The sequence below is a fragment of the Python bivittatus genome, unplaced genomic scaffold, assembly GCF_059951505.1.
Source record: "Python bivittatus isolate LINGU-HERP-01145 unplaced genomic scaffold, Pbiv_v1 ctg000840_np1212, whole genome shotgun sequence".
Lineage (NCBI taxonomy): Eukaryota > Metazoa > Chordata > Lepidosauria > Squamata > Pythonidae > Python > Python bivittatus.
In genome coordinates, this window is record NW_028277113.1 from 35,122,246 (window position 1) to 35,138,208 (window position 15,963).

The window sequence follows — 15,963 nt, forward strand, 5'->3', positions numbered from 1 at the left end:
AAACATGGTATTTAAAGCAGATGAATTACAGTTTGGCATTATGCCTAGACTAGTTATTACTTGCAATCCATCCAAAAAACCAGAATCAGTTCATTTGCTAATTAGTGTCTGTGTGCCAACTGGCACGATGTCCAAGCTGAAAAGCTAGAGTTTCTGCCATTTTTGTACTTCTAAAGTTATTATATGTATAAAAGGATGTAACAAATAATGGAAAAACAAAACAGTTCCTATAGCACATGTCTATCTCAACTCAGAAAGAAGATTTATTGTTCCAATTGTTAAATAAATACAGAATAGCAGCCTAAGTCATTATATTACTGACTCTTGAATTCTGTTTTCTGTTTGGGTTCTAATCTGTTTATAAGAGGCTTTAATTCATTTTCTATTAAAATAACTCAAAGGAAATAAAGCAATTAGAAATTAATAAAACAAAACAAAGTAAAAATACAAATTATGAAACAAAAAAAATTATGAGGGTTTATTTTTAGTAGGGCTGTCTTAACCCTTTAAACCTGCTACTCAAATTATGAAGGTGCATAACCTTATGAAGGGACAGTGAAACTGTTTCAAGAATGTTTCCACATCAGTTGAGCATGTGTGTGGACGTGAAGATGATAATCATTTCAAATACCCACTGAATGATTTTGCATAATCCTAATGTTTAATGCAAGCTATTCAATGACAGTCAATGTAGTAATGCTTTACACTTTTTGGGATCACCTTTTCTCCCTGATTAAAGAACAGAGTCCATCCCATTAAGGAGCACTGAGTCACTAGGTACAGTGGTACCTCAGGTCACGAACGCTTCTGTTCACGACCAATTTGGGTCACGAACAGCACCATTTGCAAAATTTTGCTTCCGTTCGTGAACGCCGGATCGGGTGACGAACAGGATCCGCAGGCATTTTCCCTGCCGTGACACGTGGTTGTGGCTTCCTGTAGGGAGGGGGTCTCTCCCTCCAAGCAATAACCGCCTCCCCACCTGCCTTCCTGTCCTCCACGCCAGAAGTCGCGTCAAGCAAGGTTAGCGTTCTCTCTCTTCGTACTGTACTTTGTGTCATATTTTTGTGGTTTAAAAAAAAAAATACATATGGAGAGGCGGAGCTGGCGTCGCGGCGGTACGGTGTGCGATCTGGAGCTCCCAAGATCGCAGCTGATATCTCTGATGCTGGACGGTCCCGAAGGACCTAAGCCGTCCCGTAGAGACGGCGACTAGATAGGGCACGTCCTGTTGATCCCAGGGATATCGCAAAATCTCTGGTTGATCCGGGAGAAGTCCCTGAAACCAGCGACGGAGCGGCAGCCATTGAGACTGCAAAAGCCGGGACAGCTCCAAACGGAAGAAGAAAGTGTGTCAACCGGGTGAGATGGACCTTTATTATTCAATTTTGCTCAGAGAACACCCTAAGTAATCCAAAGTGAATTTTTAAAAGTGAAGAAAAGTGGGACTAAGCGGCGAGATTAAGCCTTTGGGAAAATTCTTTTTAGTTATTTAACTTTCCCTTTTTATGGACTTGAATCTGGCAGAGCGTGGTTTATTTCATTTTTAAACTCAACTGGACTGGCTTTTCTGTTTGATATTCAATAATTTCTGATTTCAAGCATTAGGACTAAGATTTTTTTTTAGTGTTTTAAGAAGTATATTTCTTTTTCTCTTCTTTTCTCATTCTTTTTCTCTCCTCTCTCCCCGGCTGGGAAAGAGGAAAAGCGAAGCGAAAGCTAATGAAAGAAAGTAGCACTGCCACCTAGAGGCTTGGATATATATATATATATTGTTTTTTCTACTGTGACTTGTTTTACTCATACTCAAGGACTCTTAAAAAGATAGCGAAGTGCATCACAAACTGTTTATATAGGTGCCACCTGAATAACTATAAACAAGGCAGCGGAGAGTGGATTCTGAAAATGTTTAAGGTGGAAAGCCTGATTTAGTCACAAGAGCCTTGGACATTTAGTGGCAGTAGCGTACTTCTTGCTAGAGCCTTGGTTTTTTTTCTTTTTCTTTTTTCCTTTTTTTTTTTTGCTCCTTTTTTTTTCTCTTCCTCTCTACCTTCTCTTCAGCTGGTTTTCTTTTTTTTTTTTAAAAAAAAGAAATTTAGCTTTCTTTTCCTCTTCCTTTAATTTTTTTTAACTGCATACTATTGGATTAAGGCGGACAAGTGCCTGAAGGTTTTTCCTTTTCCATTCCCTTTTATTTCCAGGTTTTTTTTTTATCTCCTTTCTATTGTTTTTCATTCTCATTTTGTGGAATAGTATCTGTGGTTCTTGCCTTGTTCTCTCCCTCTTTTCTTTTTTCTGCAGCTTTAAGCATCAAGATGAGCAAGAAAATAACAGCCCCAATCCCATCAACGTCAGTAGCTTCCTCTTCACCTCCTGGGAGACAACGTTCAATTCAGACAATGATACAATATGAAAAAGAGAAGGAAGTGACATTACAGGCAATTATGCAAGAAATTCAGAAGATTGGAAAGAGGACGGAGAATATTGAGCATAGAATTGAAAAGACAGATGAAAGTATACAACAGATGATGACAAAATATGAGGAGAGATTTAAGAAAATTGAAGATGAAGACATACAAAGAGATAAGAAAATTGGAGATATCGATACTCGACTGAGTGAAGTCGAAAAAGCCAGGAGTGACTTGCTAGGATGGGAAATTGATAAATCAGAATACTATTTGAGATTTCAAAACATAGAGGAAGGAAAAGGTGAAAACCTTGCGGAAATAATGACAGAAATACTGGCAGAAGCATTGGAGATAACCACAGAGAAAATGTCAGATGGGATGGATGAAATCTTTCGTGTCTATACGAGATATGCAATGAGAAATAAACTACCAAGAGAAGTACACATAAGATTTACTAAAAAAACTATTAAGGCACAGATACTCCAGGTGGCAAGAGAGAAAACACTAAAGTACAAAGATAAAGAAATCGTAGTCCTGAAGCAGGTGCCAAGAAAAGTAAGAGACATAAGAAGGCAATATTCATTCCTGACTAAAGAGCTACTTAGAAGAGGAGTAAACTACAGATGGTTGATTCCAGAAGGTCTTCAGTTCACTTGGCAGGAACAAAGACAAAGAGTTGATACAGTCCAAAAAGCAGAGCTATTCTATTCAGAATTCTTTAAAGGAAAAGAAGACGACACACAAAAGGAAGAATCGTTAATTGAGTTTCAAGAAGAAGGTGCAGCAGCAACTGGAAAAGAAAAAGAAGAAAGTGGGGGAGATGGTGTTCCCAGAGAACAACGAGAAGTAAGATCTACTACAGCAATTAAACCCTCGTATAAAGCCTAACATGGAGGAAAGAAAATTGATTACGATCAATATAAATGGACTTAATCTGGCTATTAAAAGAAGGAAAGTATTTCATAAATTAGAGAAGTTAAAGTTTGATATAATTTGTCTGCAAGAAGTACATATCAAAAAACAACACGAATATTTGTTGCAACAAAAAAAACTGGGTAAATTATTTACTTCCTTGACACAATGTAAAAAAAGAGGAGTGGTCCTATATATTAGAGATACAATGCCAGCAGAACAAATCTATGCGGATGATGATGGAAGGATCTTGATGGTTGAAATAATAGATAATAATGTTAAAATTCTTTTAATTGCAATTTATGCTCCCAATGACAATCAAGAAGAATTTTATAGGAAATTACATATGAAAATAGCTGAATTGGACTATGTTAACATCTGTATGATGGGAGATTTTAATGGAATAATGAATGATCAATTGGACTATAAAACACAGAAATTGACAAAGAGAACTAGGAAGACATTGCCAAAATCCTTCCTTCGAATGATAGAAGAAATAGACTTGAAAGATGCATGGAGAGAAAGAAATCCGGCAAATAAACAATATACTTTTTATTCAGACAGACATACATCTTGGTCTAGAATTGACATGATATGGATGTCAGCGGACTTATTTGCTAACATTCGAGAAATTGAAATACAAACAAGTACTTGGGCCGACCACAACCCAATGGTAGTTATCTGGAAAGGACAACGGAAGAGATTTAGATGGACTTTAAATAATAGGATACTAAAAGAAAAAGATTTCAAACAAAAAATAGAGAAAGAACTTACCTTCTTTTTAATGAAAATAAAAAAGTGGATACATCATTACAGAATCTTTGGGATACAATGAAGGCTTATACAAGAGGTTTAATAATAGATTATACAAGGAAAAGAAACATAACGCAGAAAAAGACTTTTAAACTACTGGAGGATGATCATAAAAAATTGGAAGAAGAGTTACAGAAATCCCCGCAAAAAAGATATTAAAGCTAAAATGGATCTAATTAAACATAAAATGGGATTAATGGAAAAGGAGGAACTGGCACAAAAAATTAGAAGTGCTAAACAGAATTACTTTGAAGATGCAAATAAACCAGGTAGATGGCTAGCCTATAAACTGAGAAAAGAGAGAGAATCAAAAAGGATTAATCAATTGATAAATGAAGAAGGACAGATCTGCTTTGGTAATGAGGACAAGAAAAAAATTATACAAGACTACTATGGAAAATTGTATTATCAAGAGAATGTACAAGAAGAAGAAGTAAGACAATATTTACAGAAAGCGAAATTGCCTCAGATACCTAAAGACATTGAAATAATGTTAGAGGGGAATATAACTATGATGGAATTAACAGAAGCTCTAAAAAGCAGAATGTCGGGAAAGCCCCGGGTCCAGATGGACTGCCAGTGGAATTTTACAAAACCTTCCAGGACATATTGAGCCTTCAACTATTGGAAGTTATGAATGAGGTTATGACAAAGAAGAGGATACCCCAAACATGGACTGAAGCATATATTACACTTATACCAAAGGAGGACACTGACCCACAACAGGTTAAAAATTATAGACCTATATCCTTATTAAATTCAGATTATAAAATTTTTGCTTTAATATTGGCAGAAAGACTAAAAAGATATTTGAATAACTTTATCCATGCTGATCAAAACGGATTTTTGCCAAAGAGACAAATTAAAGACAACATGAGAGTAATTCTCGACACATTGGAATACTATGAGGCACACCCTGAAAAGCAAATGGCCTTGGTATTCTTAGACGCACAAAAAGCCTTTGACAACGTGAATTGGCGATTTATGCTACTGCAATTGGAACAAATGGGCTTTGGTAGAAAATTTATCCAAGCCATTGAAACAATATATCATAAGCAGACTGCAAAAATCATGATAAATGGAGATTTAACAGAACAGATAGACATAACAAAAGGGACGAGACAAGGTTGTCCACTATCGCCCTTGTTGTTTGTCTTAACATTAGAAGTGTTGAACAGGAATATAAGAGAAGAGAAAGAAATAAAAGGAATGAAGATCAAAAAGGAAGAGTACAAATTGCAAGCCTTCGCAGATGACCTAGTATTTATACTAGAGGACCCATTGGAAACAGCACCTAAATTAATTGAAAAGATAGAAGAATATGGAAAAGTAGCAGGACTAAAAATAAACAAAGATAAAACAAAGATATTAACAAAGAATATGCTAGCAAGGCAAAAGAAAGAATTGGAAGAAGTCTTGGAAATACAGGTCACAAACAGGGTTAAATACCTAGGGATATATATTACACCAAGATGTAGTACATTGAAGGAGGATAATTATGTTAAACTTAAACGACAGATTGCAATAGATCTGACAAAATGGGAGAATTTACAATTATCAATGATTGGGAGAATATCCACTATTAAGATGAATATATTGCCTAGGATGTTATATCTATTCCAGACAATTCCAATTCGTTTAGGGAAAGAGTTTTTTGATGATTTAAATAAAATTGTATTGAAATACATCTGGCAGGGTAAAAAGGCAAGAATAAAGCTTAAATTACTACAAGATGCAAGAGTAAGAGGTGGGTTTGCCTTGCCTAACTGGGAATTATACTACCAGGCGACAAATCTGATGTGGGTAAAGGACTGGATAACTTTAAGAAATAATAGACTATTGACCTTAGAGGGACATGACCTGTTGTTGGGCTGGCATGCTTTCTTATGGTATAAGGGAACGAAAACACAGGGCTACTTTAGAAGGCACTATATTCGAGAGGCATTGTTTTTAAACTGGGAGAAGACAAGAAGACAATATTATTTAAAAGTTCCACGATGGATATCCACTATTGAAGCCTTTTCTTATTCAATAACATATAAAAAGGAACAAACAGTTAGATATACTGAGATATTGAATGAAAAGGGTGAACTTAAAACTATGCAAGCGTTGGAAGAACAAGGTATAAAAATGAACTGGTTCTCATATTTGCAAATACAATCTAGATTCGATAAAGATTTTAAAGCAGAAGGTATTTATGATGAGCTGACTGTTTTAGACAAAATTTTGATGGGTACTGATGAAAAGGTGATTAAAAAACTTTATGGACATTTACTAGAATTTAAGATGGAGGAAGAACAGGTTAAAGATACAATGATCGCATGGGGGAAAAATTTTGGATACGGAATTGATTTAGAGAAGTGGCAAAAATTATGGTCTCAAAACTATAAAATGACAATGTCAACTGCATATAAAGAAAACTTGTATAAGATGTTTTACAGGTGGCATTTACCTCCAGCAAGGATTGCGAGAATGTACAAGAACAAGTCTGATAAATGTTGGAAGTGTCATCAGAAGCCCGGTACATACTACCATATGTGGTGGACATGCCCAGAAGCTAAAAGATATTGGATTAAAATCCACACATGGTTGGAAAAAATGATAAAACAACATATAGACTTTAAACCAGAGACGTTCCTATTAGGAATTATACCTGAAACATATAGTAAATAACTGAAATATTTGATTGTAAATGTTCTGACAGCGGCTAGAATTGTATTTGCTAAAAATTGGAAAAATGAAAAAGTACCTATGCAGGAGGAAGTCATTAAGAAAATTATGGAATGTGCAGAGATGAGTAAATTAACATTTGAAATTAGAGAGCAAGAAGATAAACAATTCTATATGATATGGGATTTGTTTTATCAATGGTTGGATGAAAAGATATAGTAATGTAATAGATCAGCAAATTATATAATAGAAACTTGACAAACTGATATAAATTATTATATATATATATATATATATATATATATATATATATAATCAATGGATAAAAATGATATAAATCCTATTATGAAAGCTGGTGTTATAGACTAGTAACAAATGAATAATAATTGATAATTGATAAATATATAAATATGTGTTGGATAGATGACATGAGATTCTATATAAATGATGAGTGAAGATTATGAAAGGATGGCACAAATGATTGGTAACTGGCTGACACACGGTTTAAAATGGAAGATGGTTTTTTTTATGCTTTTTATGTTATTGTTTGTGTTTGTTGTAAAAAATAAAAAATTTAAAAAAATAAAAAAAAAATACATATGGTTCAGAATGGATTAACCATAATTACATTGAACCTTATGGGAAAATTTGATTCGGGTCGCAACCAAATCGGTTGGCGACCAAATTCGGAAGGGTCAGAATGGATCAACCATATTTACATTGAACCTTATGGGAAAATTTGATTCAGGTCGCGACCAATTTGGGTCATGACCAGAGTTGCGGAACGAATTAAGTTCATGACCTGAGATACCACTGTACTTCATTACAGAAATAAAAAGTCTTAATGCATTTCTTTCATAAAGCATTATTTTTGGCTAAAAAACTAAACAATACCACCTATATCTTTTCTCACATAATATTTAGATAAACCCTCATATGTGAACTCCAACAATTCACTGCATTTCCAAGTTATCTCACATTTTTCCAGACTTACAAAGACTGAATCCTGTCTTCTTGAATACAACTATATACAATCAGATCTTAAGATCTTAAAATCTCTGAATTAGTTCTTTGTGTTCAATAATATTTTCATCCTTTGGACCAAAAAAAAAAAAAAGCACAGCTATAAAGCAACATCTATAGGATGCCAAACCATATTTTGCTGCTGCAATGCTGAAAGACCATTCCTCTTATGAATGAGATAATATTGTAAAGGTGTTGGCCTTCTTCCAAAAAAACAACACTGAAATATGAAATACCTTCTTCAAGTTTTTTAATATTTTCATTTAGCTCAGAATTCTCCTTTGTTAAAAATGCCACATCTTTGGTTAATGTATTATTTGTTTCTTCAAGCTAAGAATAAAAAAAAAAGGGGGGGGGACACTTTATTAACATCAAAACATTAACTGTATTTGAATAATAGTTGTGGAAAAAAAATAGGAAATTTTGTAGAAGTATACAAATTTTATGGAATTAATTAATTATGGAATTAAAGAATAAACAGACACATCTATATGGCCAATAGTAATTCATCTTTTCATAACTTATTTTTAAATTTAAACTAGCTTAAACACGTGTTTTTACTCATTTTGGTGTTAGTAAAATTATATTAACACAAATACTAAGTTTAAGACGACATTTTGTTTTAACACAGTCAAACTTCTCTGATATGTGTACAGCAAGAAGACAGTCAAAGAAACAGTTGGTCCACCAATTTGAGAAAATGGTAAGATGGTGATAAGGAAAGGGAGAAGATTGAGTTGTTTAATTCCTATTTTGCACCTGACTTTTCACAACAGAAAACAGTGACCCAAGCTGTCAGAAGATTCACTGTGGGAAGCAGAACAGAAATGTAAGTCAAAACAGGTAAGGACCTAGCTTGGATGAATTTAAATCTCCAGGACGAGACAGATTACATCCCAAGAACTGGCAGATTTCAACTCAGTGCCACTGACTGTAATCTTTGAGAACTCCTGGAATACATGGTAAGTGCCAAAAGATTGGAAAAGAGCTGACATCTGGATGGCTCCCAGGAAGGCTTCCTGAACCTGATGATGTTCAGGAACCTATTAAAGACCTGGCTATTCTCCCAGGCTTTGGAGTGGGTTGATGGTTGAGCCCCTGTTGGATGGGACTTTTTTGGTTGATATGTTTTTCTTTAGGCCACTCATGATCTCCTTTGGGTTTTTTGTTTTTCTTACTTTTTATCTTTGAGCTGCCCAGGATCCTTGGTAGTCAGGAGGCCTCTAAACTGTATGTATGTATGAATACACCAATAAATTTCTACCCTTCTTTAAAAAAGGAAAAATGTGGACCCTGGAAGCTCCAGATCAGTCAGCTTGAAATCAGTATCTGGGAAAATTCCAGAAAAGATCAGGAGTCAGTTTGCAAGCCCTTAGAAACGAACATGGTGTTTACTAAAAGCTATTATGGGTTTGTTAAAAAGAGGTCATGCAAACAAATGCTCTTTTTAACAAAGTACATGCTCTTTTTAACAAAGTGACTAGATTAATAGATCAAAAGAATGCTGCAGATGTAGTACACTTAGACTTCAGTAAGGATTTGATCAAGTTGACCACAGCTCCTTAATAAAACAGAATATGGGATGGATGATCCCACTAGCTGTGGATTTGCAGCTAGTTGAAAAACCATACCCAATGTGTGGTCCTTAATGGTTCTATGTCAATATGAGAAAATTATCTAGTGGAATATTCAGATGCACGATTCAACTCTTCAAGGACAGCACAGGCTGTTTACATTCAGGTTTTGTTTCAGCCAGATCTGTGTAACAAGGGTTTCTCTACAAGTCAAAACTACTCTTTTTTAAAAAACTACACTAGGAAATAGTACAATGCAGTGTTTCTAATATTCAGCTTGGGAGACAGTTTCTTACTTAAGTATGAAACTCACTGATGGTGTACAAATTCTGCTAAGACATTATTTATTTTAAACATGGTTTGCTGAGCAAAGCCCAGCGCTCTTCAACATTTTTCATAAATGACAAAAATAAGGGGACTGAATGGATACTCATCAAGTTTGCAGATTACACAAAGCTGGGGGGTGAGGATTACCAACATCTCAGAAAACAGGCTGAAGGTAGAAAATGATCTTGAAAGACTTGCACACTGGGCTCTTTTTAACAAAAAACAGTTCAGTTGTGAGAAATGTATACTTCTGCACTTTGGCAGGCAAAACCAGATGCATAGATACATGATTGGCCATACCTGTCTCAGCAGTAGTACTTGTGTGAAGGATCTGAGTATTCTGATAGACCACAGATTAAGCATGAACAAGCAATGTGCTGCAGCTGCCACAAGAGCTAATGGAATCTTAGGCAGCATCAATAGAGGTATAATGTCCAGATCATGAGAATGACAGTTCCACTCTATGCTGCGATGGTCAGACTGCACCTGGAATACTGTGTCCAGTTCTGGTTGCCAAAATGTAAGAAGGATACTGAGGGCAGAGGAGGAGGGACAAAGATGGTGAGAGCCTTTGAGACTAAATCCTATAAAGAACAGTTAAAGGAACTGGGTATGTTTAGCTTAAAGAGAACTATTAAGCAGTGGAGTAGTCTGCCTCCTGTGGTTACAGAGGCTCCATCACCGGTGGTTTTCAAGCAAAGGATAGATTACCATGTATATAAGATGGCATGAGGATTCCTGCCCTGGGCAGGGAATTGGCTATAATACCTCCAAGATCTTTTCCAACCCTATAATTCTGTGATTTCCAATGTAAGAAAATGTTTAATATTTCATGGAAGGAAGCTACATGCTTATTCACCTATATGCATGCATCAATCTTGCCACTGAAGGTTTGTAAGAAAAACAAGTGTGCATAATAGTAACCTCAACGTGTAGTCACATTATTAAAGATATACTTCTTTCTACAATATAATAAACTTGACTTCATGATATAAATGTATAAATATAACTTACCCGACTAACAATATTGTCCTTATCAATAATTTCTTGTCTACTTCGTGATGCTGCTTTCTTACTCTCCTGTGTTAGTTCAAAATACTGTTCTTCAAGGAGAGCTCGGGCTAACTGCTCAGATTCTGCTTTCGTTTCAGCCAGATCTAACTGTGTAACAAGAGTTTCTCTGCAACACAAAATTATTATTTTTAAAAAACATTACACTGCTCTTTAAGAAATAATGCAATGTAGTTGCTCAGCTCAGGAGGCAATTTTTTATTTAGCTGTAAACTCCCTGATGGTTCTAGTAGGACATGGTTTGTTTTAAACATGGTTTGTTGAACAAGCCATCATGATAATTACACTAATCTGTAATGGGGATTGTTTGACTCAGCACAATGTGTGAATCCAGCCACTGTTTAACTCTGGGCTAGTGACTTGTACAAACTGGTTATACAAACTACTAAGTTTCAGTTCAAAGCAATTACAGGAATAAATTGCAATCCCTATCAGGTACTAGATGAGATTGTTTTTGCAACTGAAGTTTTATTTTTACACACACACACACACACACACAATAAAAGAATCCTTGTGTACTAAATTATCTGAATTTTCTACTTTATGGAATGTTATTTCTGCTGAGATTATAGCTCCTTGTGTTTATATACCGTATTTTTCCGTTAATAAGATGCCCCCATGTACAAGACGACCCCCATTTTTCCAACCCAAAATTAAGAAATCAATATTTTAAAGATAGTGCAGAACAAATTTTAATTAGTAATTAGGTAACATTTACCTGATACACTCGGTGGGAGGAGGTCCAAACCGTCTCTCTGCAGCTCTGTTTCCATGCTCTTTTGCATAACTGATTACATTCAATCACGAGTGAAACTGCCAATAGCTTGTCTCTGCAAACAGACTTCCTCCAATTGGTTTGTTCAGCATCAGCTGACGTCAGTTACATAAGGCTCGTGATTGGAGGAAGTCTGTTTGCAGAGACAGTATGGGCAGTTTCACTCGTGATTGGAGGCTCGTGATTGGAGGAAGCCTGTTTGCAGAGTCAAGCTATTTCACTCGTGATTGGAGGCTAGCAATAGGAGGAAGCCTGTTTGCAGAGACAAAGTATGGGCAGTTTTGCAATCGTGCGGTTCTCTCCTCGGCTTACTTCCTTGCATAAGACGCCCTTCAATTTTTAGCATAAGGATTTTAGAAAAAAGTATCGTCTTATAGTTGGAAAAATATGGTATTCATTTCACTGAATACATGGTTTTCATATCTAACAAAAACCTGTTTTAGGCACATGTTAAAGTACAACAACTGATTACTTTGTATTACAAAAAATATTTATATTAAAAAAGATGTTTTGCTCTTGCTAATATTTTGCAAATGTGCTAAACATGAGATCAAATTTTATTTTTTTCCACAATTCACAAAAACACATTTAAATCCCTTTTGTTTCCAAGTGATAAAAGATGCTTATTCTCTCAGCAATATCAATGTTGCTTAGAGTGTCTCAATTTTGGAAGGATTATGCCCATAAAAGTGACTTACTTTTCATTTTGCAGCTCTTGTATTTTTTTCTGCGTTTCTTTATTTTTTTCCTCAATTTCTTCTTTGAGTTCTTTAACCTGAGTTTTATAAAGCGTCTGCAAATAAAAAAAAGACGCCATCATCATTTAGACATTCTGTTACAACCCATAAATTTCCATTCAGGAGTCAAACTAGGGATGATGATAAGAGCTACATACTATTCAATCTATATTTATTTATTATTTATATCAAGCTTTTATAACCGTTCCCTCAAAGAGCTTACAACTTTTTTTGATAAAAAAGACATTAAAAATTGTACAATGAAGCCAGCAACAAACAGCATCTATAAACAGATTACAGCATAATTTTTACTCCTCACATGCTGCCCAGTACAGCAGACAGATAGTGAAAAAAAGATGAAAATTATTTGGATGGACAGAATAATGGCAAGCCAGTCTGAGATTCATGAGTGCTGGCTTAAGAACAATTCTACCTGCTTGACTGGTGAACTGAAAAGAGCAACCAGGTGTGGGATGAAATAGAAACTGTCCTACAGTTTTCCATACCTAACAGATATAAAAAACTCTCAGTTTGGAAAGGCCAGTTTGAATATTGCCTTCACAATAAAGCTTTAATGAATGCCATTAGAAGAAAAAAATAACAGCAAGATCTATAGAAGGCCTTTTCTAATTAGGCTTTCCTCCTGACCTTCCCAAATTGGATTAAAAAAAAGCATTGTGAATTAAATTATACATAAAATAGTTAACACATTAAAAAAGTATTGTAATGATTAATATAAATATTTTGTTAATCAGACTGGGCTCTTCTTTATTACAAAGAAAGAGCTGAATAGTTATTTTATAATTAAATAGTTTTTACACTGAGATTAACATTTTAAGAATAAACCACCAGCATTGTTAGTTTTACAAATTCGGTTTCTCTTTAATCATCAAGATACACTTAAGGGAATATCATTCATATATCTCGAAAAGATAAGGCCAAATAGATCATCAAGGTCAGGGCACACCTCTCAGTAGTTGGTTGAATTACAGAAGAGTTTTCTTCCCAGATCTGAGCTACATTCTGTGCAATGAGATGGAATATAGTGTATACTTCAAGCTACTAATGAGAATTCCAATTTTAATTTTTTTTCTATATACAAAATTCTGAAAAACCAAAAAAAACCCAGAACTATACAGGTAAGATTCTTTTTTCACTACTTTTTCTAGTGCATTGATTTTCTATTTCCAGAAGGGTTTTTAAGGACATTTTTTGGATATGTAAAGCAGACCCTAAACATAAGCAAGCCAATCACAATAAGCCCCCTCTTCTGAAAGTTCCAGTTGTTGTGAGTAGGTTAACAGAGAAAGTAGAAGAAGGCCTTCATAATAGATGTTTCTTGGATACCTAGTGGAAACATTATGGATTATAGCAATTCTTTAAGCAAGAACAGGAGTCTTCAGAGGAAGATTTATTGGAAATCCAAAACATAGATGCCTAGGTAAGGTTTTAGAAAGTCAAGCCTGATACACTATTGAGCCCAACCTAACATATATGTCCAAAATGGCAACAAGAGCAAGTCCAGATTGACCTCATATAATAATGGCTAAAAGAAAAATGCATGTTTACCTTTCTTTTAGCTCTATAGATATTGGCTAGGAGGCAGCAGGCAAAAACGTCAAAATCAAACAGTAATAAAAAACAATTTTGTGTGTATCTTTCTTATTCTTCCTCTCCCACTTACCATTTTTCCCATTCCAGGCACAAATATTATATAAAACTGAAAGTCACTATTATTAGATTAATGCAAGTTGTGCATAACATCATTAAATGCTTGTGCAATATACAAGAACACTTACAGAAAAATATTGTTCAGCTTCTAGTTGATCTTGTAATTCACGCATTTGGCCTTCATTCCCTCTGTATTGCCTTTGAGGAAAAAAATATTGTTTTTTAAAAAAGGGAATTTTTACTTTGAACTCTTAGACATCAGGTGTTCAGTATATCAAGTAATAAAAGTATTATTTGAGCAGAACAGACAGACAACTTAAAACACAGAGTCTAGAAATTCCTTAAAGTCTACCATATTTATCCCATTAGTTTTCATGGACAACTTTCCATGAGATGTTTGCATAAATAACTGTAAACAGTGAAGTGAGAAGTCAATGCAACACAGCATCAATCACATTACTAAAAGCAGCCATTTACAACATAGTTCTTTTTGATAATAAAAATGTAACTTACTTAGCCAGCTGAGCCAACTCAAATTCTGCTAATCTTTTTGCTTCCAACAATGTGTTGATCTCCTGTTTTAGCTGTTTCTCAGAACTCTTTAAACTATCTGCCTCTATAGCATGCATCTTCAGTTCATTCTGTGTCATCACTCTTTTATTTATCTCATGTTCCAACTGAAGTGTCAGATTCTTAACCTAAACACACAATAAAAAAATTATTTATTTTTACCTACCTACTTTGGCACTACCCAATTCCAGGCCAAGGATGAAAATGTTCTAATATCTAAGAAAATCCTAACATTTCATATTATATTAAATCCACATATTGTACAGTGCTTTGAAGCAGGTGTGGGAGTGCATTTTTTTCTGGGCGAACATGATAGCTGTACAATTCCAGGAAAATAGGTATTTGAATTAAGGAGGTGCTGACAATGTACCCACAACTGCTCTGAAGCACCTTGTTGTATCCTCTTGGCACTCCCTTAACTTAAGCGTGTATTTTCTTGGACTTCCATGGCTACCATGTGAGCCCAGGAAAAGATAGTAGTTTTTTTAAACCCGTGCCCATTCTGAAGCACTACTTTAAACTTTGGATCCAAAGTGTTGCATATTATTGCATGTATGTACAGTAATATTAGAGTAAAATTATGGATGAGATCCAAAACAATACCTATACCATTTCTTTTTGCATTTGACTGCATTTATATTTGATTGTCTCAATCAAAATGTCCTAAAAAAATCAGTTTCAAAGGCATTTTGCCTCAAGACATCTGGACCTCTGGCCTGAAATACCCTACATCTGCAAACTATGTTGTCCGTTGTGTTCTCTTCTATATCAACATGTACAGCAAGAATATACAGCAATAAGGACTTTGTTTAACAAGTTCTAAAGTTTTGGTGTTTCTACGTTTGACCCAATGTATCAAAACAAAGATCCAAGTAGTTTCATAAGAAGCCTCAGATACCTGTCAATGGCCTTCCAATTCTAATTGCTGGCAAAGCTTAATTATGATTCAGGAAATATTTTAGAGTGCCATGTCCAGAGCCCCTGGAGTGAGGCAGTTTATAAACAATTTGTGAAATTAATTTTGTGCTGGATTTGCAACTACACTCAGATTTTTTTTGTTCACAGAAATGATAATGAATTTATCATAAGTGTCTAAAAGGTATGTTTACACCGGCATAGAAATTATTGTCTTACCTCATCTTCCAGTCTCTCTTTCTGTTCAGTAAGGTGCTCAATCTTCTGCTGGGACTGCTTCAGATCAAAGTCTAACATGGAACATTGTTTTTCAATCTGAACTATTCTATTTTCTGCCTTCTCTCTTGCTGCACGTTCTTCTTTAACCTTTTTTTCAATTTCTAAAAAAACAAAGAGGAACAACAAAAATTAAATACAGGTAGTCCTCACTTACTGACTGTATTTGGGACCAGTGACATAGTCGTAAAGTGAAAGTCATGTGACCATGCCCAAGTTAC

At 35.0% G+C, this 15,963-nt stretch overlaps 1 protein-coding gene across 4 annotated transcripts in view; it reads right to left on the reverse strand.

Annotated features, from left to right (window-relative positions):
* The window catches only part of ROCK1 (Rho associated coiled-coil containing protein kinase 1), a 95,672-nt gene that overhangs the window by 22,244 nt on the left and 57,465 nt on the right, over positions 1-15,963 (reverse strand). For all 4 annotated transcript variants that reach the window (XM_088130786.1, XM_088130785.1, XM_088130787.1 and 1 more), the window contains 6 exons: positions 15,686-15,846; positions 14,495-14,679; positions 14,110-14,179; positions 12,272-12,366; positions 10,742-10,907; positions 8,063-8,156 (listed from right to left, as the gene is read on the reverse strand). In XM_088130786.1, the coding sequence (XP_087986912.1) occupies positions 8,063-8,156; positions 10,742-10,907; positions 12,272-12,366; positions 14,110-14,179; positions 14,495-14,679; positions 15,686-15,846 (771 nt within the window). The remainder of the gene's footprint in view (positions 1-8,062; positions 8,157-10,741; positions 10,908-12,271; positions 12,367-14,109; positions 14,180-14,494; positions 14,680-15,685; positions 15,847-15,963) is intronic.